Source organism: Hemitrygon akajei, chromosome 7 (genome assembly GCF_048418815.1).
Source record: "Hemitrygon akajei chromosome 7, sHemAka1.3, whole genome shotgun sequence".
Taxonomy (NCBI): domain Eukaryota; kingdom Metazoa; phylum Chordata; class Chondrichthyes; order Myliobatiformes; family Dasyatidae; genus Hemitrygon; species Hemitrygon akajei.
This window is the reverse complement of record NC_133130.1, coordinates 45,352,069-45,376,107: the sequence shown is the minus strand read 5'-3', so window position 1 is coordinate 45,376,107 and position 24,039 is coordinate 45,352,069. Positions and strand designations below refer to the sequence as shown.

Here is a 24,039-nt window from a genome sequence, read left to right as displayed (position 1 = left end):
TGCTGAATATCATTGTATTGATTTAATGTTATACTGCAGTAATCCTTATCGTGTTTTCCTTCCTTTATTTAGATGGCTATTTGGCAAAGTTTTGTTGTTCCTCATCTGCTTGTGTAAAATCTGTTGCTGAAGTGCAACAGTTAACTACTAATATGATGCCACACAAGTCTTCAAGCAGTCATAGTAGGCAGCCCACACCAGTGAATGCAACAATCAACCAAAAAAATGAACCTTCAAAACAGGTCCATTTAGCTTCCTCTGTGGCAGCTGGGGTCAAAAATTCTTCCGTTGACATTCTCTGCATCGCTAAGACTTGCAGCAGCAGCAAAGAGCTCAAAGTAACTATCAAACCAGAGACAGCTTACAGAGGTGGAACACCAAGTAAATCTTCAGAAATTCAAGAATGGTCTGGGACTGGAAAGGAAGGTGGTAAAAATAATGCTGGCTCTACGTCTGATTCTGTAGAGGTTCAAAGCACAAAAGTTTGTGAACCTGTTGGAACTAACCAGATTTGTGACGGAGAAGAAAACAAGTTCAACACTGAGAAAAAGCACAGTAATTCTTGTGATAAAGTCACTGTAGAAAGTCTAATGAAGGAAGGCAAGACCCCTGTTATTAATAAAATAAATAATTCCATTAAATTGGAACACGATGAGGGTGACTCACAGTTGCCTTGGCATGACCAGTCACAAGACAAAAGTGCTAAAAATTCTAAGCAGCAAGAGTTTACATGTGTGCAAGTTAAAGATGGTAAAGAAGCTCAGTGTGACACATTGCTACATGAACATTTGGAGAGTGCAATCAATAGCATTTTGGATCTACAGCAAGCTCAGAAACCTTCTGATAATGTAACCATCAAAAATAGCTCACCTGAAGCTGAAACTCCTCATTTTTCAGCCTTAGCTCCCGTGGAGAACTACGTAGAAAAATGTATACCAGATCATAATGAAGGCATTAGAGAAACTGACTCCATCTTGGAAGCAGCAGTAAATAGCATATTGGAATGCTGATAATGTGACTGTAGAGACACTGAAATAACAGATTGTCAGTTGTACTGAAAACTTAGAGGGATAAAGATGGGAAAAGTAGCACATTACTGAATACTGAGAACAAGCTTTTAGTTTTTCTGGAAAGAGGAAGAATGCAGTAGAAACTAGGAAATAGATTTATTTTAAAGTATGGCTAGTTTGAGCTTAGGAAGGTCTATTGTAGTTTGTACTTTGAAAATAATGGTGGCACAAGGTGCGCATTAAGTCATTTGTTTAAAAGTCGTCAAGAGAGATATTTAATTTAACTGCTTTTTTAAAGACTAATTTCATGTAAAGTGTACTCTTCAATTTCAAGAGTGCTTTTCAGTTTGTGGTAGAAATTTATGTTTTTTAAATTGATACTTTAATGTAAAAGTATTGTTTTTTGAGTTATTTTTGTCTTTCATATTATGTAAGATTTTTTGAGAATTGAGTGCCAATAAGTTGTTTTGAATAGTTAATAAGAAACATTCCCATTTAAGTCAGTTTAAAACTGGAACTCTTGAAGACGAGGTGAAAGTCTACTTTATTATTGATTTTCTGTTTTAATACCACTATGATTATATAAGGAAGGCAACTTTAGGTCTTAAAGACTGAAACTGAAAGCACAGTGTGGGTGTCCATGCTGTGATTTGTCAAACTGTAGATCTAAAAAATGATTCCGTTCCCATTTCGTGGATTTTTATTGTTTTTGTCTTGCACATGCAACTGTAAGCTTCCTTGCATAAGTGAAGAGCACAAAATACACCATTAGATCAGTTAGGCCTTACAAACTGACATCACAAGAAAAAAATGTCACTTATGAACTAAATGGTACAGTGTCTTTTATTTTAAACTCTGTGTAGTGTTCAGCTCTGGTCCTCCTTAGAAATGCTTTGTACACATTTTTAAAATATTTATAAAGATTTTTTGTAAAAAAACAGAAAAAAGGAAATGTCAAAGTTATTTTTGTTATATTAGTTCAGTACATATATATAAAGTGTGGTAAAACATGATCAGAGTGAATTATTAAGAAGTATTTTAGTTAGATGCTAATGAAACACTGAATCAACTTGTCAAATGAGCCAAAGAATTCAAGAAAACTGATTTGTGTTGGTCTTTTAATTTATTGAAGATTATATGTGTATTCAGATTTGTAGCACTGCAGGCTAGTGGCAACCATTTTTCAATATTACAGTTTATTTGAATATTGTGTTGTAATTATTTATTTTGATATTCTTTGCATGAAAAGTAAGTGATAGGTATAACTAGATAGTACAGTAACATTAAGAATCTTTGAATTCTTAAATGATGGCAGAAAATTGGAAAAATTGTTTTGTGCTATGGGGGTTATTTCTTTTAAAAGAAAATATGCTTTGTGAACATTTGTTTAATTGTTTTCCTGCCAAAGATGAAACATTCTTAATTTTGTCATGTATTTTTAAGGTTAGTAAATTGAAGATTTGTATACACATAAAGCAACAATAGTCCTTGAGTTGAATCCCCAGCCTTAATTAAAATAAACTAAGGAAATGGCATGTTTCATTGGTTATTAAATTTGTAAAATCCCCATTCATGTGAATTTTGTTTGGAAATATTAAACATTTTGAAGGTGAGCTTTTCAGTTGACCTCTTATCATTCTACTCAGGCTGTGCTGTGCATGTTGGGACTAGGTAACAATGAGCAAATTTTTTAATGAATAACTATAACAAAGGAAAGCTGATTAAATTGGATATTCAGACTTAGCTTAGTTGTATCTTAATTGCCATTGCTTTAGATTTTAGATGGTTTACAACATTTTTAAAGATTTAATGTGCACTATTCCTGCAGTGCAGTTGTAAGTATCATGGGTGCCACTGGCAATCCCAGTTACAGAGGGATGAAAGTAAACAGAACAGCAATATTCTCTGTTTGGTTTGTGTCCCTTTGTGTACTGTACTGTTCTGTTCTATGTTAGTAGAGAGCTCTCTGAAAGTGACTATATATGTAGGTGGATAGAGTAGTAAAACAGGGCTTTTGTTATGCTTGCTTTCAAAGATTCACTATAAAAGTTTGGATAACATGTTGTAGTGATACAAAGCATTGTTTTGATTGCACTTAGATTATTGTATATATTTTTGGCAACTGCACTACAGGAAGGATGTGGTATTAATACAGAGAGTGCTGAAGAGAGATATCAGAATGTCTGGAATGAGGAGGGTGGGCTGTGTTAGATTGGAAGGATCACATACATTGGGTTTATTCTCAATGAGGTGTTGGAGGCTGAATGATGACCTCGTAGAGGTTGATAAAATTATGAAGGACATATATAGGATACATGTTTTTTCCCTCAGAACAGGGAGTCTAAAACTAGAGTGCACAGTTTTAACATGAGTGGGGTAAATATCTAAACTGATTTTTTTTATTGTCACAAGTACTGAGGAACAGTGAAAACCTTGGCCTGCAAACTGTTTACATATATCAATACATTATAACGATGCTTTGAGGTAATACAAGGCTAACGTACAGAGTGCAGAATGAAGTGTTACAGAGAAAGTGCACTGCAGGGAGACAAGTGCAAGGTTATCGTGAGGTACGTTGAGGTCAAAATTCCATCTTATTGTATTAGAGAACCATTTACCAGCAGGATAGAAACTGTCCTTGAGCTTTGTGGTATGTGCCTAATGGGAGGGCAGAGAAAAGACAATGACTGGGGTGGGTGTATGTGTCCACAAATCTCTGTGGTTTCTTGCGGTCGTGGGCAGAGCAGTTGCCATACCAAGCCACGATGGATCTGGATAGGATACTTTTAATTGCATTGATAAAAAGTGGTGAGGGTCTAAAGAGACACGCCTGAGGAAGTAGAGGTGCTGGTGAACTTTATGGCTGTGGCAGCTACATGGTTAGAGCAGGACAGACTATTGCTGATGTTCACTCCTGGACTCATAGTCAGTATTGGGACAAGTAGCCACTATGACTTGGGGAACTGGCTTCAAAATGAAGGAAAGTGAAAGAAGTGCTGCCTGTTTACCTACCATCCAAGACCAAATCAGAATTTCTGATGTATTGTTTAGTTTCAGGAAAAATAATCTTTTGAAACCCAGTTGACAAATAAACCGAAATGCCATTCTCAAATACTTTATGAAATTTCCTCAGTTCTTTTATCAGTTGACATGTTACTTTTAAATATGTCTTTAAGAAATACTGATTAAAAGTTCATCTAAAGAAACCCTTTCACATTCTAGCTGATCTTAATATTAAGTTTATTGTCTATTTTCTGTTGGCAGTTTCTCTTCTGCTTTGACAAATTAATTTCAAACACTGAAGTTCACACACTTCTGATAATCTGACAGTTACACTGTGATAGTCGGTTTCTACCTCCCCAGAACCAGGTTGGTGACGTGGACTGAACAAAATAAAATTTGAAATTTAACAAGGCTAATTTGTGATACTAAGTAAAGCCATCTAGAGTAATATTCACTGTGCTATCTGCACTCCCCCAGCTGCTTGCATGTCTATCAATTCCCAATGTACTGAGACTTAGTTCATTTCAATGTAAAGAATAAAACTGTTCCCAATCTAAACCAAGCCCAGGGACTTGCACTTTATTTTAATACCCCAGTATGTGTCTCCCTGAAGAAACAGAGGAAACTGGGAAATGTGTTCTCTATTTGTTTAGGAAGGCCATCGCAGATGTTGACATATAGTGGATTTGGACTTTTTTTAATATCTGAGTTACCTCTTAGAGTGATGAGAGATTTCTCTTGTAAGCAGTAATTTGCAATATTTAGTTAATGGTGGGGTAGCATAGCACCATAAAGCAATGGAAAGCAGCAAAGGAAAATGTTGCAATGAGAACCTAAGGATTATTGGTACCATTATGTAATAAAACTACCTGGAACACTTATGATACTCTGGTTCTAATTAGTTGACAGTTGATATTATAGATGTATAAGGTGTTTCAGATATTATCTGTATAATATGTATATAAAAATGTGAGTGATACTGTAAACTTGCATCCTTTACAGCATATATGTCAAACTCAAGGCCCGCGGTGGAATTATCTTTGGCCCGCGAGATAATATCTAATTACTATTAAAGCTGGCCGCAGTAATCGAAGCGCCTATGGCGTATGATATGGCTAATGCTGAGTTTATTCAGGTAGCAGGTTTTCAGGGTTTTTAGTGTTTATTCGGCAGTCTTGCTCGGCAGTCTTCTTCATAAGAAACGGAATTTGTAAAGTGAAACACTTTGTAGTTATAGCAGAGACTGAGACACATGAGAGCAGGCTGAAAAAATGGAGGCAACGAAAGCTGCGTTCGCACGCGTCCGACTGATCCGGCCCGCATGAAGCTGCATTTTGCTCAATCCGGCCCGTGACCTAAAATGAGTTTGACACCCCTGCTTTACAGCAAACGAAAGCAATTCTGCTCATCTGCAAGGAAAGATTAAGAAAAAATGTTGCTGGGGGTACTGTCACATATCTAAAATGTTCATGATTTATGTCTGATCAAATGTGAATTGGTAGATGACTATACCTGTTTGTCTTTGATGAGAAATGACCATCATACAAACAAGGTGTAATTAATGGGAGACAATTAGTTTAGTTTTTTTCAGGATGTGGAAATTGCAACAAGCATTCAAAGTGCCCGTCAGGTTTCTGTGTTTCAGGAAATTACTTAGAAAAGGTTATTGTCATATTTCTCTTCTGCTAAATTCAACCTGTAGGCCAAATTTTGGATGTTATCCTGCTGTCTGTGATTATACTTCATTTTGTTAGTGTATTTCTTACATTGAAATAATGAGTACAATTTTAAAATGCTGCATTGATTGTAAAGTGCTTTGGGATTTCTTGGGGTTGTGAAAAGCTGAATGTTAATATGAGTTCTTTCCTATTCATGGGAATTGGAGAACATTCAACCCATTGCCATTGATCTATGTCATGGCTCATTTGTAGCATAATTTCAACCAACAATGTTGGATCTGAAAGCTTTAGTTGACCTGGCCTTATGGAGTAGATCTTGATTTTGATTAAATTAAAACAAAGGAAATCAGCAGCCCTCTAATTTCTAAGTAAAGCATGGTGGCAAACTGCTTAGATTTACCATAGTACAACGAAACAAATGTTAACCATTAAGAAACACATTAAGTTTGTGTAAATTGAAATTGGAGATAAAGTTTTTACCATAAAATTGTTCCTTGTCTATCCTGACAAGTAGAAATGGCTTCTGAGGCTGCTAAAAGTATTACTGGACATGGAACAGGTAATCCAATTAGTTGCACCTTTCACCCTTGAACAATATAATACCATAATTGGATTTGTTAGGAGTTTAGTTCTTATTCCATTTTATGTTGCATGATATGAAACTAGTAAGCTTTATTTAGTGGCTTAAATATTCTAATAATAAACTCAAGCTTACACTGAAAATTGTCAGAGTAAAAGCAAACACTGCATTCTTTTTCAGGTTAGGATAAAAGAAGATATTGATTGGAAAATTGATTAAATTGTTCATTATATTTAGGAATAATGCTGCAAATACAGAGTTTTCTGAATTAAAGATATCAGACCTGTATAACCAGAGGTCACTTCAAGGTTAATACCCCTGTGGCTCAAATTAATAGTTTGCTTAGTTTTATAAATGTGTAAGATTATTATCAAACAAATGATAATCTCAAATAACCCCTTTTATTAATTCAAATAGTTTGATGTTGGAAATTCTAAAAAAGTTTAATGTTTTATACTTGATTGAAGAGCTGGAAGACCTATGCCACAGATTATTTTGAAAGGAAAGCTAAGTGATTATGGTTCACCTTTTTAATATGATAATAGAGGCTCAGAAACTAGTGATGAGCAGTGCTTGCACAGTATGTTGCGACTTCCTACTGTATAAAGCCACCCCCCCCCCCCCATCCCCAATCAAGTTATGAAGGGATTTTATAGATACAGAAGAGGTGCTTTTACTCTTGGGAATGTCTAAAAGCAAGAGCAGGGGATAGTTATTTTTCCATAAGAAATTAGTGTGTAACCTTTGCACACAGACTTGCTAAAATGTGGAACTTGGTGTCACGTAGGGCAACAGGCAAATTATGCACTAAGCGGAAATTGAGGTAGATACACAAAAGGAGAAATAAACTGCCTGGATTAAAGAGCATGTCCTTTGAGGGTGCTAGGGTTTCTTTTCCCTTTGGAGTGAAGGCGCATAAGAGGTGGTTTGATAGAGGTGTATAAGATGATAAGGGGCATAGACAGAGTGGACAGCCAGCACCTTTTTCCCAGAGCAGCAATGCTAATACAAGAGGGCATAATTTTAAGGTGATTGGAGGAAAGTATTGAGGGATGTCAGAGGTATGTATTTTACACAGAGTGGTAAGTGCCTGGAACAGATTGCCAAGGGTGGTGGTAAAGGCAGATATATTTGGGACATTTAAGAGACTCTTAGATAGCGGTATGGATGAAAAAAATGGACTATGTGGGAGGGAAGGGTTAGATTGATCTTGGAGTCCATTTTTAGCACAACAAAGTGAGCTAAAGGGCCAGTACTGTTCTATGTTCTAAACATAATGTTATTACAGTGAGATGATATCGTTTAAGAGAAAGCTTACATGATAAGCAATGGCTAATGTCTATCTGAGCCATTTGTCTGTATCTGCTGTAAATTTTATACCAGTACTCAATAGTTACCATTCAAAACTTTGATCTTTTGGGGTTCTTTTTAACATTGGTCTACTTTTATTTTTTTAAAATATAACAACCAATTCTTAAGACAGCCATATTATCTTTGAAAGACTTTTAATTTTTACAATCTCATTCAATAACATTACATGATACTAGCATGAGTTACTTCAGATCAATGTTTTCAGTACCAGAACCATCATGTTGTACAGTAAGGATTCTTACCTACTGGTTAATGATGCCTGAAGACCAAACATAAGGTGATTATAATATATTTTGTAAAAAAAAATGCACCGCAATTGCTCTAACACATAGTAGGCCTCGAAGAAGGCTTGAATAACCCAAAGTGAAATATTGGCTTAACTGTTTAAGTAACAGGTTATAAAGTAAAAGGGCAAAGAAAGTTACTTTTGAATAGCCTCATTTACAACCCCAGATGTCAAAAAGTGCTTTAATGCCAATTAAGTTGTAAAATAATTAGTTTGGTAAATGAAACAACCAGGTTTCACAACATAAAATGACACAAAATGGAAATCTTAAGACAAATATGATTCAAGAATTTGCTTTGATCGTGTTGGCTGTATTAAAAAATGTTTTCGGTGATGGCAGCATGTATTACTCTTTGCTAATTACATTTGAGAAGTTTAAAAGATCCATTTTCTTAAGTTGTTGCAGTCCATAGTGTGTTGTTGGATAGGTGATTCTGGATTCTAGTCACGATGATGAAGGAATGGAGAGTAGATCTCATGGAGAGAAATCTACAAATCACTTGTTGGAGGTGCAGTTATTTGAGCAAATGAGGGCATGCCATTACACTGTAAACCTGTGCTGTGTAAGTGGTTGGAAAATTTGAGGGTGTCAAGAGATACACCATTCAATGCAGGATACTTGGATTCTGACTGAAATTTTGTGGTTGCTCCAATTAAGTTTTTGATGTCTGGTAAATGTCCAGTGTTAAAAGTATGTCAATAGACTTGTCAGAGAAGGACTTTGCCTGGCATTTTGTGACCATTTAAACCATTTTATAACAATTAACATCTTAAATAACTATTTTGCTGGTATCAAGTTCTAAATTTGATTTTTTTCCCTTAGATTTTGTTTCTTGAATGATGACACCTTTTCCCTTTTGACCTATTGTTTCTTCTAGATGCAGTACAGTGAAATTTGCTCAACATACAGAAAAGAACCGTGGGTCTAGGATGGCATTCTTCTGGCAGGTTGCTATTGCTGCCTACAAAACTGGCACTTGCTTCTAGACCCACTGATAATACTGGCAGCCTAATACAGGCAGCCAGACTTCCTTTATTGCCTCCCTACTGGATTCCAGATGTATGTCCCCATTGTTCAACTGGATGGCTAGCTTACAAAGAGGTATTGGATCACATAAGTTACATCTGCAGGCTAATATTGCAGTTCTTCCATCATTTTGTAGATTTACATTTATGCAAAAGTTTTTGGAGATTATCCATACTTTGGGTTTTAATTTTAATGTTGATCTGGAGTGTTTTAATTTGGTTTGCAGCAGAAATCTTAAGTTGTTGAAAACTTCTTTATAGACCTTCTCCAGAAGATACTTAACATTCTTTAAAGTACACAGAGGAAAAATCACATTGAAGTAAATGGCATCTACCATGCAATGTGTTCAGATCGTGAAGCTGGCAGTAAAATATGTTTCTGTAACAGTAATGTAGGGGTGGCAGACTTCAGGTAGCTACCATGAAATTTATGATTTTATAAACAGAGATGTAAGCACACTTGTCTTCAGTTTTTATTAATGGCAAATTCTGGCCTTTTGTCATAGGACATACTTAGCAAAATAAATTACTTCTAGAAAAACACAAAGTATTTTTGAATTACAAACTACAAATAAATAAAATAGATGTAGTTTGATTATAAAACAATACCAATTATTCCCTGGAAAATAGCTTCTGTGTGGTATTATGTTAAAATACCACTAGGTGTCAGAAGATTCCTGTCTGAAAACTTCATCGCTACCAACATTTTCAGTTTTCTGTAATTGACTTCACAGATGCTAACCTTGAATTTCATCCATCAGTGTGATCATGTGATCAGATTGAAATGGAAAAAATACCTAGTTGCTAATTGCAAATAAAACTTGAAAGTAATTATGCATTGCAGGCATGTACATGCCAGACTGTGGAGACCACAGGGTACTTACTAATGGTGTCCATCTATGTGGAACACAACTTTGCCTTTTCCGCTGCAGCACTGGACTGTGCCTAGTCTTGATTAAGAATACAGTATAGATGTTAACAAAAGGAGAAAGAGCAGCTTGAGCTTTTTTTAATTGATGAATCAAACTTGAGCCATTGTCACATACATGCATACGTAGATATAGACAGACAGACATACTTGTGGACATGTCCCTTAAAGTTCAAAGTAAATTTATTACCAAAGTGCATTTATGGTCACCATATACAACCCTGAGATTCATTTTCTTGTGGGCATACACAGTAAAGCAAACAAAGGCAATAGAATCAATGGAAGACCACACCCAATAGGGCAAACAACCAATATGCAAAAGACAGAAAACTACAAATAAAAATGAAAAGATTAATAATGAATAAATGAGCAATAAATATTGAGAACAGGAGATGAAGAGTCTTTTAAAGCGATCCAAATGTTGTGGGAACAGTTCAGTGAAAGGGTGAATGAAGTTGAGTGTAGTGAAGAGCCTGAGGGTTGAGGGGTAATAATTTCCTGAATCTGGGAATGTGAGTCCCGAGGTTCTTGTACCTTCTTCCTGATAGCAGCAATGAGAAGAGAACATGGCCTGAGTGGTGGGGGGCCTTGATGGTGGATGCTTCTTTCATGCAATAGTGCTCTGTGTAAATGTATTCAGTGATGGGGAGGGCTTTACCAGTGAGCTGTAAGCACCACTCTATGAAGGATTTTCCAATCAAGGGCATTGGTGTTTCCATATTAGGCCATGATGTAACCAGTCAATATACTCTCTGCTAAACATCTGTAGAGGTTTTAGACCTCATAACAAATCTGTGCAAACTTCGAAGGAAGTAGAGGAATGCCATGCTTTCTTTGTAATGACATTTATATGCCGGAGCCAGGACAGATCCACTGAAATAATAACAGGAATTAAAAGTTGCTGACCCTCTCCACCTCTGATTCCCCAATGAAGACTGGCTCATGGACTTACAGTTTCTTCCTCCTGAAGTCAATAATCAGCTTCTTGGTCTTGCTGACATTGAGAGCAAATCCTATATGCTGATTTGTCACCACCTTTGATTTGGCCAACAACAATGGCAAGCTTAAATATGACAGAGTTGTGCTTAGCATCAAAATCAGAAGTATAAAGTGAGTCTCTCTCTCTCTCTGGCTATCCATCCCATAGGATGATGATGGTTGCTTTCAGTCAGTCAATGGGGTTTAGGATACCACACTCCTCAGAAAGGAACATCGTGTGTGAATGGATTTCAGGTGAGTAGGGGGTTGCACAGGTCCAGCCCCATCCTCTTGACATCCCATCCTGGAGCCAGCAGTGGGGTCCAAGATGGCGAGGGGCGGTTCTGTTGCAGTGAATGGCCAGACCAAGCTTTGATGCAAGGGATACCCTTTCCGCGCTTCATGACACGTATTTGCTAGATGGCTGTTGACCCTACAAGAGGGTTCATCTGCCCTTTGACAGGTCTTGTTTTTTCGTCCTGCAGGGTGTCTAGCCACCCTCCTCACCAGGCAAGCCTGTTGGGGGAGCCGGTTTAGTCGCCCACCATGCGACAGGTATTACTGGGTTACATGGTACCAGGTGCACTCAGACGTGTGAGTAGAGCTGGAGGCTAAGCACACAGCCTTGTGGTGCACCTGTGTTAATGGAGATTGTGGAGAAAATGTTTTTGCCAATCCAAACTGATTGGGCTCTGCAAGTGAGGAAATCGAGGATCAAATTGTACAAGGAGGTATTCTGGGCAAGGTCTTGAAGCTTATTGATTAGTTTTGAGGGATGATAATATTAAATGCCAAGCTGTAGGAAAAGAACAGCATTCTGATATATGCATCTTCATTGTCCATTTGTTTCAGGGTTGAGTGAAGAGCCAATGAAATGGCATCTACTGTGGATCTGTCGTGTTGATAGGCAAATTGGAGCAAATCCAAGTTGCTTCTCAGGCAGGAGCTGATATGTTTCATCACCAACCTCTCATTAGAGCAGGATAATGGAATCTTCTCTGATTGACCAGATTCCTCAGTGTTTTGCAGTGAGTTATTAAAATTTACTTTGGGTTGTACAAGTCCCTATTCTAATCTTTCTCTCTGATGTAAGTTCTCTTGCAAGTGCCAGTCAGAGAAGCAGGTTTGCTCCTACACCTATTCCATCCAGTGAGCTAAATTTGGCCTCTTACTTGCATTTATAGATCCCATTGAGATTGAGAGATATTTAGAGATTGTGATGTGAAACTTGGGCTCTTGTGTGATGCCAGCAGTGATGTGTGGTATCTGTTAGAGGCTGGGAATTGTGCTGCTCATGTCCACAAGAGGTGGTGTTTTTGTGCATTAGGACATCACTTTTCTGTGATTGTAGATCATTGTGCACACAGTTTTTGGACATGTTCAAATTCTTTTTATGGTTTCTGCTTCTTAAAAAAACTAATAATTGAAAAAATGCCCATATTTAGAAATTAAGTATTTTTGTAAGCAAATAAATTACACAAATATTCAGATGTGAGTTATAAAGTAAATTAGCACCTCAGGGTAGTGTAGAATAACTAAAGTTCATTCAATACTTTTCTTCCATGAACAAACAAGAGAGAATCTGCAGATGCTGGAAATCCAAGCAAAGCATACAAAATGATGGTGGGACTCAGCAAGCCCAGGTAGCATCTATGGTAAAGATCTTTTGGCTTGCTGAGTTCCTCCAGCATTTTGTGTGTGGTTCTTCCATGAATATGTGTTTTTAAATGACAGAATACCGATATATATGAGAACATTTTATATTCTTTAGATTCTATTATAAATAAAAATCCTTTGCAACTTGGCCATAGAAATATGGAAAATGAAGGATTATTGGATGTGTATTTTTTTCATGTTCCAATTTGGCTATAAAAATTAAAATAATTTTGAAGCATCCTCTGGCTTTGGAAGAAGAGATTGTCCAGCTGATCTTTATAGTCCTGCAGTACATGAAGGAAACTAAAGACAACATTTTAAATGTCCAATGTTAATAATGGCATATCACAGTCTAAGTTTCCTCACAAGAAAATTATATGCATAAAAGTAACTCTTGGTTGCACCTCAGTCTTGGAGAAACAAAAAAAATTGTGAGCAACATTGAAGTAGCAAAGGAAAACCATTTGAGCTAAAAAGGTGGGGGAAGGACATAAGTGCATCCAGATGAAACAGATTACAGATTTAAGAGTTAGTCAACAGGAGGTAGAAAGCTGAAAAGAAAACTACAGAGTAAAGGGTGCAGTGTTTTTTTTCCCCTGAGAGACATGAGGCAAGTCTAAATCCGGCTGCTCACATGTAAATCCTATAAGCATTAAAAATAAATGGGAGACTGTTATGGGAGTAAAAGGAGAATGTGACCGGGAATACAAATACATGACTAAACCCATGGGATGGAAATTAATTTAATATTTAAAGGTATAGAATGTTCAGAAGGACAGAGAAAGATCAATAGAATGCACCTAATGTATCTAAGGCAAATGGAAGATAAATGAAACAGGTTAAAAGTGAGCAAGCAATCTAGAGAATAAATTACCTCAGAGATTTCTTTGGTGAAAAAATGAAACATTGTTATATCGGGATTACAGGCCAATTTTTAAAGTGGTTCCAAGTAACATTTCTGAGATTTGAAAAGCGATTATATGTGGGATAATTTGAACCTGAAACATTAACTCTGTTTCTCCATTTTTAAATACTGCACCTTCCCAAGAACTGGATAAAATTGATGTAAGCAGATTGGAAGGGGACAGGAATAGAAAACTTAACAAGTTTAAGAGAATCATAGATACAGCAGGGAACTAGAGGTCCATGAGCCAGTCCTTGTCAGGGGATCAGAGGTGGAAAGGGTCAGCAACCTTAAATTCCTCGGTGTTATCGTTTCAGAGGATCTGTCCTGGACCCAGCACGTAACTGCAATTACAAAGAAAGCACGGTGGCACCTTTACTTTCTTGGAAGTTTATGAAGATTTGGCATGGCATCTAGAACTTTGAAAAACTTACATAGATGGGTGTTGGAGAGTATGTTGACTGGTTGCATCACAGCCTGGCATTGAAAAACCAATGACCATGAACAGAAAATCCTACAAAAAGTAGCAGATACGTCCCAGTCCATCACAGGCAAAGCCGTGCTCTGTTGCCAAAAAGCAGCTCCCATGAGCATTGACCCCCACCACCCAGGCCATGATTGCTTGTCACTGCTGCCATTAGGGCACACCACCAGGTTCAGGAATAATTATTACCATCAGGCCTTTGTCACATCACGGAACTGTACCCACACCTATGGACTCACTTTCAAAGACTTTTCATCTCATGTTCTTAACATTTACTGCTTATTTATTTATTTATTTATTTATTTGTTTGTTTGTTTGTTTTTTCCAGTTTGTTCTCTTTTGCATAATGATTACATGTGGTGTTTCATTGATTCTGTTATGGTTCTTGGATTTACTGAGTATGCCTGTAAGAAAATGAAGATAAAGAAACTCAGGGTTGTTTATGGTGACATATATGTCATATGAACTTTGAAGCAGGCCCTTTGGCCCACTGAATCCATGCTGACCATCAAATATCCATTTTTTGTCGAACAATTTTTCTGTTTTTTATTTAAAAGAATATTGGTGCAGGTGGCACCTCTAAATAGGAGGCCTTGGGTTTTACAGCAGTAAACCAGTAAATAATTTGGGGAAAAATAATTCATAATAAATTAGACAGTATTAATTGGAGAAGAGGGCAGGGACAATTTCAGAACTAATATTAGGAGGTGATTTTCACATAGTGATCAAATCTTTAACCAGTCTTCTAGTGGTAGACATAAACGCACTGGAATCATTTGAAGGACAATAAGCTACATGATATTTTGTTGATCTGGATGGATGCACAATGAACATAAGAACATAAGAGATAGGAGCAGGAATAGGCCAATCGGCCCCTCAAGCCTGCTCCGCCATTCAACAAGATCATGGCTGATCCAATCTTAACTCTAGCTTTCACCGAATCCCACAAGGCAACAGTGCTAACCAACAGGGCACCATGCCGCCCATTTTATTTTATTATTCATCCCGCCCAAACCCATGTGATCACCCAGGGGAAAAAAACCGAGTTGCCAATTGAGGAGAAAAAGTCTGGAAAATTCCTCTCCGACCCATCCAGGCTATCGAAAACTGGTCCAGGAGATCACATGGCTGATTTAAACCTAGCCTCATGTCCACTTACCTGCTCGCTCACCGTATCCCCTAATGCCATTTTTATCCAGGAAAATGTCTATCTCCGTTTTGAATTTATTGAGTGTAGTAGCTTCCACAGCTCTCTGGGGCAGTAAATTCCACAGCCCCACTACCCTCTGAGTGAAGAAATTTCTCCGCATCTCAGTCCTGGAATGGCATCCCCTTATTTTAAGATTATGCCCCCTAGTCCTAGTTTCACCCATCATTGGGAACATTCTCCCCGCATCCACCTGATCAAGCCCCTTCACAATCTTATATGTTTCAATAAGATCGCCTCTCATTCTTCAGAACTCCAATGAGTAGAGTCCCAATCTACTCAACCTCTCATCATACATCAACCCACCCATCCCCGGAATTAATCTAGTGAACCTTCTCTGCACTGCCTCTAGAGCCAGTATGTCCTTTCTTAAATATGGACACCAGAACTGCACGCAGTACTCCAGGTGTGGTCTCACCAATACCCGGTACAACTGCAGTAAGACCTCCCTGTTCTTATACTCCATCCCCCTAGCAATAAAAGCCAGCATTCCATTGGCCTTCTTGACCACCTGCTGCACTTGCATACTAACTTTTTGTGTTTCCTGCACCAGGACCCCCAGATCCCTTTGCACAGAAGCACTTTCCAGTTTCTCTCCATTTAGATAATAACTTGCTCTATTATTTTTCCTGCCAAAGTGCAAGACCTCACACTTGTCAGTATTATATTTCATCTGCCAAATGTCTGCCCAATCACTCAGCCTATCTATGTCCCCCTGCAGGGTTTCAATGTCCTCCGCACTCATTACACTCCCTCCCATCTTTGTGGCATCAGCAAACTTCGATACGTTGCACTTAGTCCCTTTCTCCAAATCATTAATATAGATTGTAAAGAGTTGGGGTCCCAACACCGACCCCTGTGGAACACCACTAGTCACCGACTGTCAGTCTGAGAATAAACCATTTATCCCAACTCTCTGTTTTCTGTTAGAAAGCCAATCCTCCACCCATGCCAGAATATTATCCCCAATCCCATGATTTTTTACTTTAAGTAATAATCTTTGGTGTGGCACCTTGTCAAATGCCTTTTGGAAGTCCAAATACACCACATCCACTGGTTCCCCTTTATCTACCCTATATGTTATGTCCTCAAAGAACTCCAACAAATTTATCAAACATGACTTCCCTTTTGTAAAGCCATGCTGACTTGAAGGGTTGGAACATTTCTAAATGCAGCAGGTCAGGCAGCATCTATGGAAATGAATATACAGTTGACGTTTCAGGCTGAGACCCTTCATCAGGACTGCTGGAGTTGCTGAGTTCCTCCAGTATTCTGTGTGTTGCTCTGGATTTCCAGCATCTGCAGAATCTCTTGTATTTACACTTTTCTAAATGCTGTGTTTTTATGTTGCCTAAAACACGGGCAAAATGCCTGTGGAATCTGGAGTGGCTTGTGGTAAAAGGTCATCCCTATCAAAGCTTGGTCTGGTGTGGGTTATATTTTATAAATAAAAAATAGGAAAAAGCGAACAGTTGTGAACAATTCTAATTGCCTGCAGAATTATAGAAATGTTGCAAAGCCACAGAACATTTGCACAAAATGGGTGAAGGCAGAGTTGTGAGTGGGGGAGGGGGTGGATAGGAAAGAGCAAATTTGAAGGGTGTTTATGAAATTAAAATTTAAAATGTTTGAAAATGATAATGTAACCAAAATTTGAAGTGATCAAAGCCACTGTTCAAACCACAAAGTTGCAGGTGCCCATGTGAAAAGTGAACTATTCTTGCAGCTTCCACTGATGTTTCTTTGAACAAGAGGGCATTCACTGAGAAGCAAGAGTAGAAATGAAAGTTTTCGAGCACTGGTAATCTGTTTCACAGTTGTGGATATTTAACAACATGATATTTCAAATCAGTTTTCTTCATGTTGAGGATATCACATGGATTTAACAGGATTATCTGAATTATCAGCATGAATTCCGCAATTTTATGGTCACAAAACATTCTTCACAGAATGTTTGCTGTTAATATTTGCAGTTTTGAGCTTGGCCCCTTACACAGAAGCCTTTGCTGTAAAGATCTCAAATGTACCAAGTTTTATTCAGTTCTGAGTAGATATGGACACACTGTGGAAATGTGATATTAGCTTTTGCAATTTCCCTTTGGAAAAACCACATGGTGTCAGGGCGTTGAAGCAGGGACCCAATCGCAGACCAAGTACTGTGCACACTGTGATATTTACTGAGTAGCAAATCCAGAGGGGCAACAAAGTCAGCGTCAAAGTTCAGGCAGAGATCAAAAATTCCAGAGAAATCCAAAAACCAGAATCAGGAAACAGGCAGAGTCGATATTCGGGTGATCAGAGTTCAGATACGAATGCTGAAAAGGCTCAGGGAAACTCACTGGCACAATCTGGCAACAAGCAGGTGAACACACACAACTAAAATACACTGAGCAATAAACAGGCAGATGACAGGTGGAGCACAATGAAACAGAAGTGGCAGCAAAACAGGTAATAAAGAGAAACAGGTGAGAGGCGGAGTACTCAGTAATACAGGAGCCGGAGTAGAGCAGGAGTGGGGACAGGAGCACATGGGGCATGAAAACAAACAAGAGCACATGGCAATACAAAACCACAGACTGATGACTGGGAGAAAACACACAAAAAGACAAAGTTCAGCTGGAGGTACTGACACACGGACATCTAATGTGAGAAATGGATAATGTCCACAGATGAAGATAATATATTGAATAGAGAATTATGGAATGTTTTGGTAGCAGAGTAGGGGAAGTTTTTCTCAGAATCTATGCTATTCCTAACCTGTGAATGCATAGAGCTGACATATCACACTACAAGTGGTACAAGACAGCAATGGTCATAGGTGTAAGTTCATTTTGGATGGCAGCCTTTATATGCTGATCTTAGTAATTAGAATTGAGGAATTAATTTGAGCAGGAGCCAAGTGCATTTGGAATCTTTAGGTCAGCTTGTGGGGAAAATTGAGCTGCTGTCTGTCATTTCTCAGTGGTCATATCAAGAATAGATTTTGCGGAGTGATTTTTTTTTCTGAGTCCTCTTTGAAAAATTTGGGCTATACAATCCAAGGATCCCATTTAAAAGGGAGAAGAACAAATAGAAGGAAAGTTGTCCCCAGCTACAAGTATCATCTGTGCAGAAGGAAGAGGAGTTTTGAGAAAACGAGAGTAAACAATAGTTCCGAGCAGTAATGTTCTTTACTGGCCCAAAATGTCAACTGTTCATTCATTTCCATGGATGTTCATTTTTGTATCTGTTGCTTTGGATTTCCAACATCTGCAGAATTTCTTTTGTTTATAATAATGTTCTTTATTGGAAATAGCAAAAACACATTTATTATTGGACCAAAATCAATATTTTTCCTATTACATCAAATATGATATAGATGCACCGTTAATACAGAACAAAATGTGAGTCAACATTGTCTAGCAATGCTTGCAATCATTATCCAGTTTCATGTCTATTTATTGCCAGATGTTTTTCATGTTTAGAAGGAAGAAGAAGATCTGTGAAGAAGAAAGGAAGGAATTGGAATGAAAGATCATTGCAGAAATGGTCTTTTAGGGATATGCTTAAATATATATGAAGCTACCAAAAGGAAGCAGAATCGTTTCTTGAAGAAGTACAGTCGACATTTCGGGCTGAGACCCTTCGTCAGGACTAACTGAAAGAAGAGATAGTAAGAGATTTGAAAGTGGCGGGGTGGGGGGGGGGGGGAGATCCGAAATCATAGGAAAAGACTGTGAGAGGGGCAGAGAGAAAAGAGAAAAAAAGGGGAAATAAATAAATATGGGATGGGGTGAGAAAGGGAGGGGGGGGGCATTAACAGAAGTTAGAGAAATCAATGTTCATGCCATCAGGTTGGAGGCTACCTAGATGGAATATAAGGTGTTGTTCCTCCAACCTGAGTGGTTTTGTCTTGACAGTAGAAGAGGCCATGGATAGACATATCAGAATGGGATTGGGATGTGGAATTAAAATGTGTGGCACTGGGAGATCCTGCTTTCTCTGGCGGACAGAGTGTAGGTGTTCAGTGAAACGGACTCCTAGTCTCACCAATGTATAGAAGGCCACACTGGGAGCACCGGACGCAGTATATCACACCAGCCGACTCACAGGACTGTCTGGGGCCCTGAATGGTGGCGATGGAGGAAGTGTAAGGGTAGGTGTAGCACTTGTTCTGTTTACAAGGTTAAGTGCTGGAAGGGAGATCGGTGGAAAGGGATGGGGGGGACAAATGGACAAGGGAGTTGTGTAGGGAGTGATCCCTGCAGAAAGCAGAAAGGAGGGGGAGGGAAAGATGTGCTTGGAGGTGGGATCCCGTTGGAGGTGGCAGATGTTACAGAGAGTTATATGTTGGACCCAGAGGCTGGTGGGGTGGTAGGTGAGGACAAGGGGAACCCTATCCTTAGTGGGATGGCGGGAGGATGGGGTGAGAGCAGATGTGCATGAAATGGGAGAGATGCGTTTGAGAACAGACGCTCAATTTTTTCTCTTTTCTCTCTCTTTCTCTTTTCTCTCTGCCCCTCTCACAGTCACTCCTTGCCTGCTCTCCATCTCCCTCTGGTGCTCGCCTCCCCCTTTCTTTCTCCCTAGGCCTCCTGACCCATGATCCTCTCTCTTCTCCAGCTCTGTATCCCTTTTGCCAATCACCTTTCCAGCTCTTAGCTTCATCCCTCACCCTCCTGTCTTCTCCTATCATTTCAGATTCCCCCCCCCCCCCCACCCCACACTTTCAAATCTCTTACTATCTCTTCATTCAGTTAGTCCTGACAAAGGGTCTCGGCCCGAAACGTCGAGTGTACTTCTTCCTATAGATGCTGCCTGGCCTGCTGTGCTCCACCAGCATTTTGTGTGTGTTGCTTGAATTTCCAGCATCTGCAGATTTCCTCGTGTTTGCAGAGTTGTTTCTGTTCTTTTGTTTGTAAGCATGATACTACTTTACTGACTTCTGATAGTATGTGTCAATATTTCTAATAAACATTGGATGCAAGAAAAAAGATTCTTATTACCTTTGCCCAGAGATAAAAGGAGCAGCCATCGACAGAGTGGTCTGTGTCGGAGTGGTAGGGCTTTGGCTCAATCGGGCTTTGGTGAGGTGAATGGACTTCATTATTTTTTCTTGCATTTTTTTTGAGGAATAGAGAGCATGACCGTAGGGTTAGTACTGTGCTCTGGGAATCCTGGGAATCTTCCAGTCTCCCAGATGACCACATCTGCGCCAGGTGCACCGAGATGCAGCTCCTGAGAGACCATAAGACCATGTTAGGGATCTGGAGCCGTGGCTTGCTGACCTACAGCTTATTAGGGGAAGTGAGCAGGGGGTAGATACGTGCTACAATGAGTTAGTCACCATGAGGCTGCAGGAGCTAGGTAAGAGGGTGACTGTCAGGGAAGCGAGTGGAAGAGCTCAGATGGTAGAGAGCACCCCTGTGACCATCCCCCTCAGTAATCGTTATCTCGTTTTGGATACCACGGTGATCGGCACTGAGGCTGGTTCCATGGTGCAGAAGCAAAAGAGGAAGATGAGGAATGTGGTAGTCATAGGGGATTCCATAGCGAGGGAAACATTCAGGAGGTTCTGTCAGCCTGATAGAGATACACACATGGTGTGTTGCCTCCCAAGTGCCAGGGTACGGTATCTTGGATCGGGTGCAGAGTATTCTGAAGGGAGGGGGTGAACAGCCCAGAAATCTTTGTACACGTTGGTGCCAATGATATAGGTAGAAAAAGGGGGGAGGTCCTGAAGAGAGAATTCAGGGAGTTGGGTAGGAAGCTAAAAAGCAGGACCTCCAGGGTAGTACTCTCAGGATTGCTGCCTGTGCCACATGCTAACGAGCACAAGAATAGCATGATCAGGCATATTAATGTGTGGCTGAGAGAGACTGATGTAGGGGGCAGGACTTTGGGTTCCTGGATCACTGGGGCCTCTTCTGGGGGAGGTACGACCTGTGCAAAAAGGACGGGTTACTCCTGAACCCAAAGGGGTCCAATATCCTAGCAGGCAGGTTTAATAGAGCTGTTAAGGAGGGTTTAAACTAATTTGGCAGGGGGATGGGAACCGGAGTGATAGGGCTGAGGAAGGGGAAAACAGAAATAAATCAGAGATAGCATGCAACAGAGATTGTAGAAAGAATAGGCAGGGGATGAGGCATAATCACAACCAGTGGGATGAGTTACAGGTCAATAGTGGCACGGTGCAGTTAAAACAAAGCAACAAATACTGGACTGAAACTGCTATATTTGAATGCATGCAGGATAAGAAATAAAATGGACGATCTTGAAAGTCAGCTACAGATTGGCAAGTATGACGTTGTGGCCATCTCCGAAACTTGGCTAAAGGATGGCTGCCATTGGGAGCTGAACGTCCAAGGATATATGCTGTATCGGAAAGGTAAGTTAGTAGGTAGAAGGGTGGTGTGGCCCTGTGTATATGAAGTAATGTTAAATTATTAGAAACTAATGAGATAGGATTAGAAGGTGTGGAGTCTCTATTGGCTGAGTTAAGAAATGGCAAGGGTAAAAGGACCTTAATGGCAGTTGTATACAGGCCTCCAAACAGCAGCTGGAATGTGGATTACAAATTACAGCAGGAGATAGGAAAGGCGTGTCAGAAGGGCAATTTCATGATAATTGGGGTTTTAACATGAAAGTGGATTGGGAAAACCAGGCCAGTAGTGGACCTCAAGGGAGAGAATTTGTAGTATGTCTAAGGGATGGCTTTTTAGAACAGCTTGTTGTTGAGCCCACTTGGGGATTGACTGTGCTGGGTTGGGTGTTGGGCATTGATCCAAAGGTGATAAGAAAGCTTAAGGTTATGGAACCCTTAGGGAACAGTGATCACAATATGATCGAGTTCACTTTGAAATTTGAGGAGAAACTAAATTCCAATGTGCTGGTATTTCAGTGGAATAAAGGAAATTACAATGGTATGAGAGGGGAACTGGCCAAGATGGACTGGAAAGGGACACTAACAGGAAGGACAGCAGAGCATCAATGGCTGAAGTTTCTGCGAAAAATTAGGGAAGTGCAAGACAGATATATTCCAAATAAGAAGAAATTTTCGAATGGAAGAAGGACACTACCATGGCTGACGAGTGAAGTCAGAGCTAAAGTAAAAGCAAAAGAAGCCAAATACAAAATACAAGGAAGCCAAAGCTAGTGGGAAGATGGAGGATTGGGAAGCTTTTAAAAACTTGCAGAAGGAAACTAAGAAGGTCATTAGGAAGGAAAAGATAAATTATGGAGAAAGCTGGTGACTAATATTAAAGAAGATACTAAAAGCTTTTTTAAATATATAAGGGGTAAAAGAGAGTCGAGGGTAGATATAAGACCAGTAGAAAATGATGCTGGAGATATTGTAATGAGAGACGCAGAGATGGCAGAGGAACACAATGCGTATTTTACATCAGTCTTCACAGTGGAAGATATCTGCAGTATATTGGACATTCAAGAGTGGCAGGGAAGTAAAGTATGAGCAGTGAAAATTATGACTAAGAAGATGATCAGGAAGCTTAATGGTCTGAGACTGGATAAATCTCCTGGACCTCATGGAATGCACCCTTGGGTTCTGAAAGAAGTAGCTGGAGAGATTGCGAAGGCATTAACAATGATCTTTCAAGAATCGATAGATTCTGGCATTGTACTGGATGACTGGAAATTTGCAAATGTTACTCCACTATTTCAGAAGGGTGGAAGGCAGCTGAAAGGATACTATAGACCTGTTAGCCTGACGTCAGTGGTTGGGAAGTTGTTGGAATCGATTGTTAGGGCTGAGATTATGGTGTACCTGGAGGCACATGACAAGATAGGCCAAAGCCAGCATGGTTTCCTGAAAGGAAAATCCTGCCTGACTAACCTACTGCAATTTTTTGAGGAAATTACAAAGGAGATGCAGTAGATGTGGTGTACTTGGATTTTCAGAAGGCCTTTGACAAGGTGCTGCACATGAGCCTGCTTAGTAAGGTAAGAGCCCATGGGATTACAGGGAAGTTACTTGCGTAGGTGGCGCATTGGCTGATCAGCAGAAAACAGAGACTGGGAATAAAGGGATCCTATTCTGGCTGGATTCTGGTTACCAGTGGAGTTCCACTGGGGTTGGTGTTGGGACCACTGCTTTTTACAATGTATGTCAATGATTTGGACTATGGATTAATGGTTTTGTGGTTAAATTTGCCAATGATACAAAGATATGCAGGTGGAGGAGTGGGCAGTGTTGAGGAAACAGAGAGCCTGCAGAGAGACTTAGATAGTTTAGGGGAATCGGCAAAGAAATGGCAAATGAAATACAATGTTGGAAAGTGTATGGTCATGCACTTTGGTGGAAGAAATAAATGGGCAGACTATTATTTGGATGGGGAGAGAATTCAAAATGCAGAGAAGCAAAGGACTTGGGAGTCCTTGTGCAGAATACCCTAAAGGTTAACCTCCAGGTTGAGTCGGTGATGAAGAAGGTGAATGCAATGTTGGCATTCATTTCTAGAGGTATAGAATATAAGAGCAGGGATGTGATGTTGGGGCTCTATAAGGCACTCGTGAGATCACACTTGGAGTATTGTGTGCAGTTTTGGGCTCCTTATTTTAGGAAGTAGATGCTGACATTGGAGTGGGTTCAGAGTAGATTCATGAGAACGATTCCAGGAATGAAAAGGTTACTGTACGAAGAGCATCTGGCAGCTCTGGGCTGTATTCCTTGGAGTTCAGGAGAATAAGGGGTGATCTCATAGAAACATTCTGAATGTTAAAAGGCCTGAACAGATTAGATATGGCAAAGTTATTTTCCATGGTAGGGAAGTCCAGGACAAGAGGGCACGACTTCAGGATTGAAGGATGTCCATTTAGAACAGAGATGTGGAGAAATTACTTTAGTCAGAGGGTGGTAAATCTGTGGAATTTTGTTGCCACGAGCAGCTGCTGAGGCCAAGTCATTGGGTGCATTTAAGGCAGAAATAGAT

The 24,039-nt window shown here is 39.5% G+C and overlaps 1 protein-coding gene across 4 annotated transcripts in view; it reads left to right on the top strand.

Annotated features, from left to right (window-relative positions):
* The window catches only part of LOC140730398 (BRD4-interacting chromatin-remodeling complex-associated protein-like), a 54,046-nt gene extending 51,423 nt beyond the window's left edge, over window positions 1-2,623 (top strand). For all 4 annotated transcript variants that reach the window (XM_073050728.1, XM_073050731.1, XM_073050729.1 and 1 more), the window contains one exon: window positions 73-2,623. In XM_073050728.1, coding sequence (XP_072906829.1) covers window positions 73-1,010 — 938 coding nt within the window. In that variant the 3' untranslated portion in view covers window positions 1,011-2,623. The remainder of the gene's footprint in view (window positions 1-72) is intronic.
* The last annotated feature ends 21,416 nt before the right edge of the window (window positions 2,624-24,039 follow it).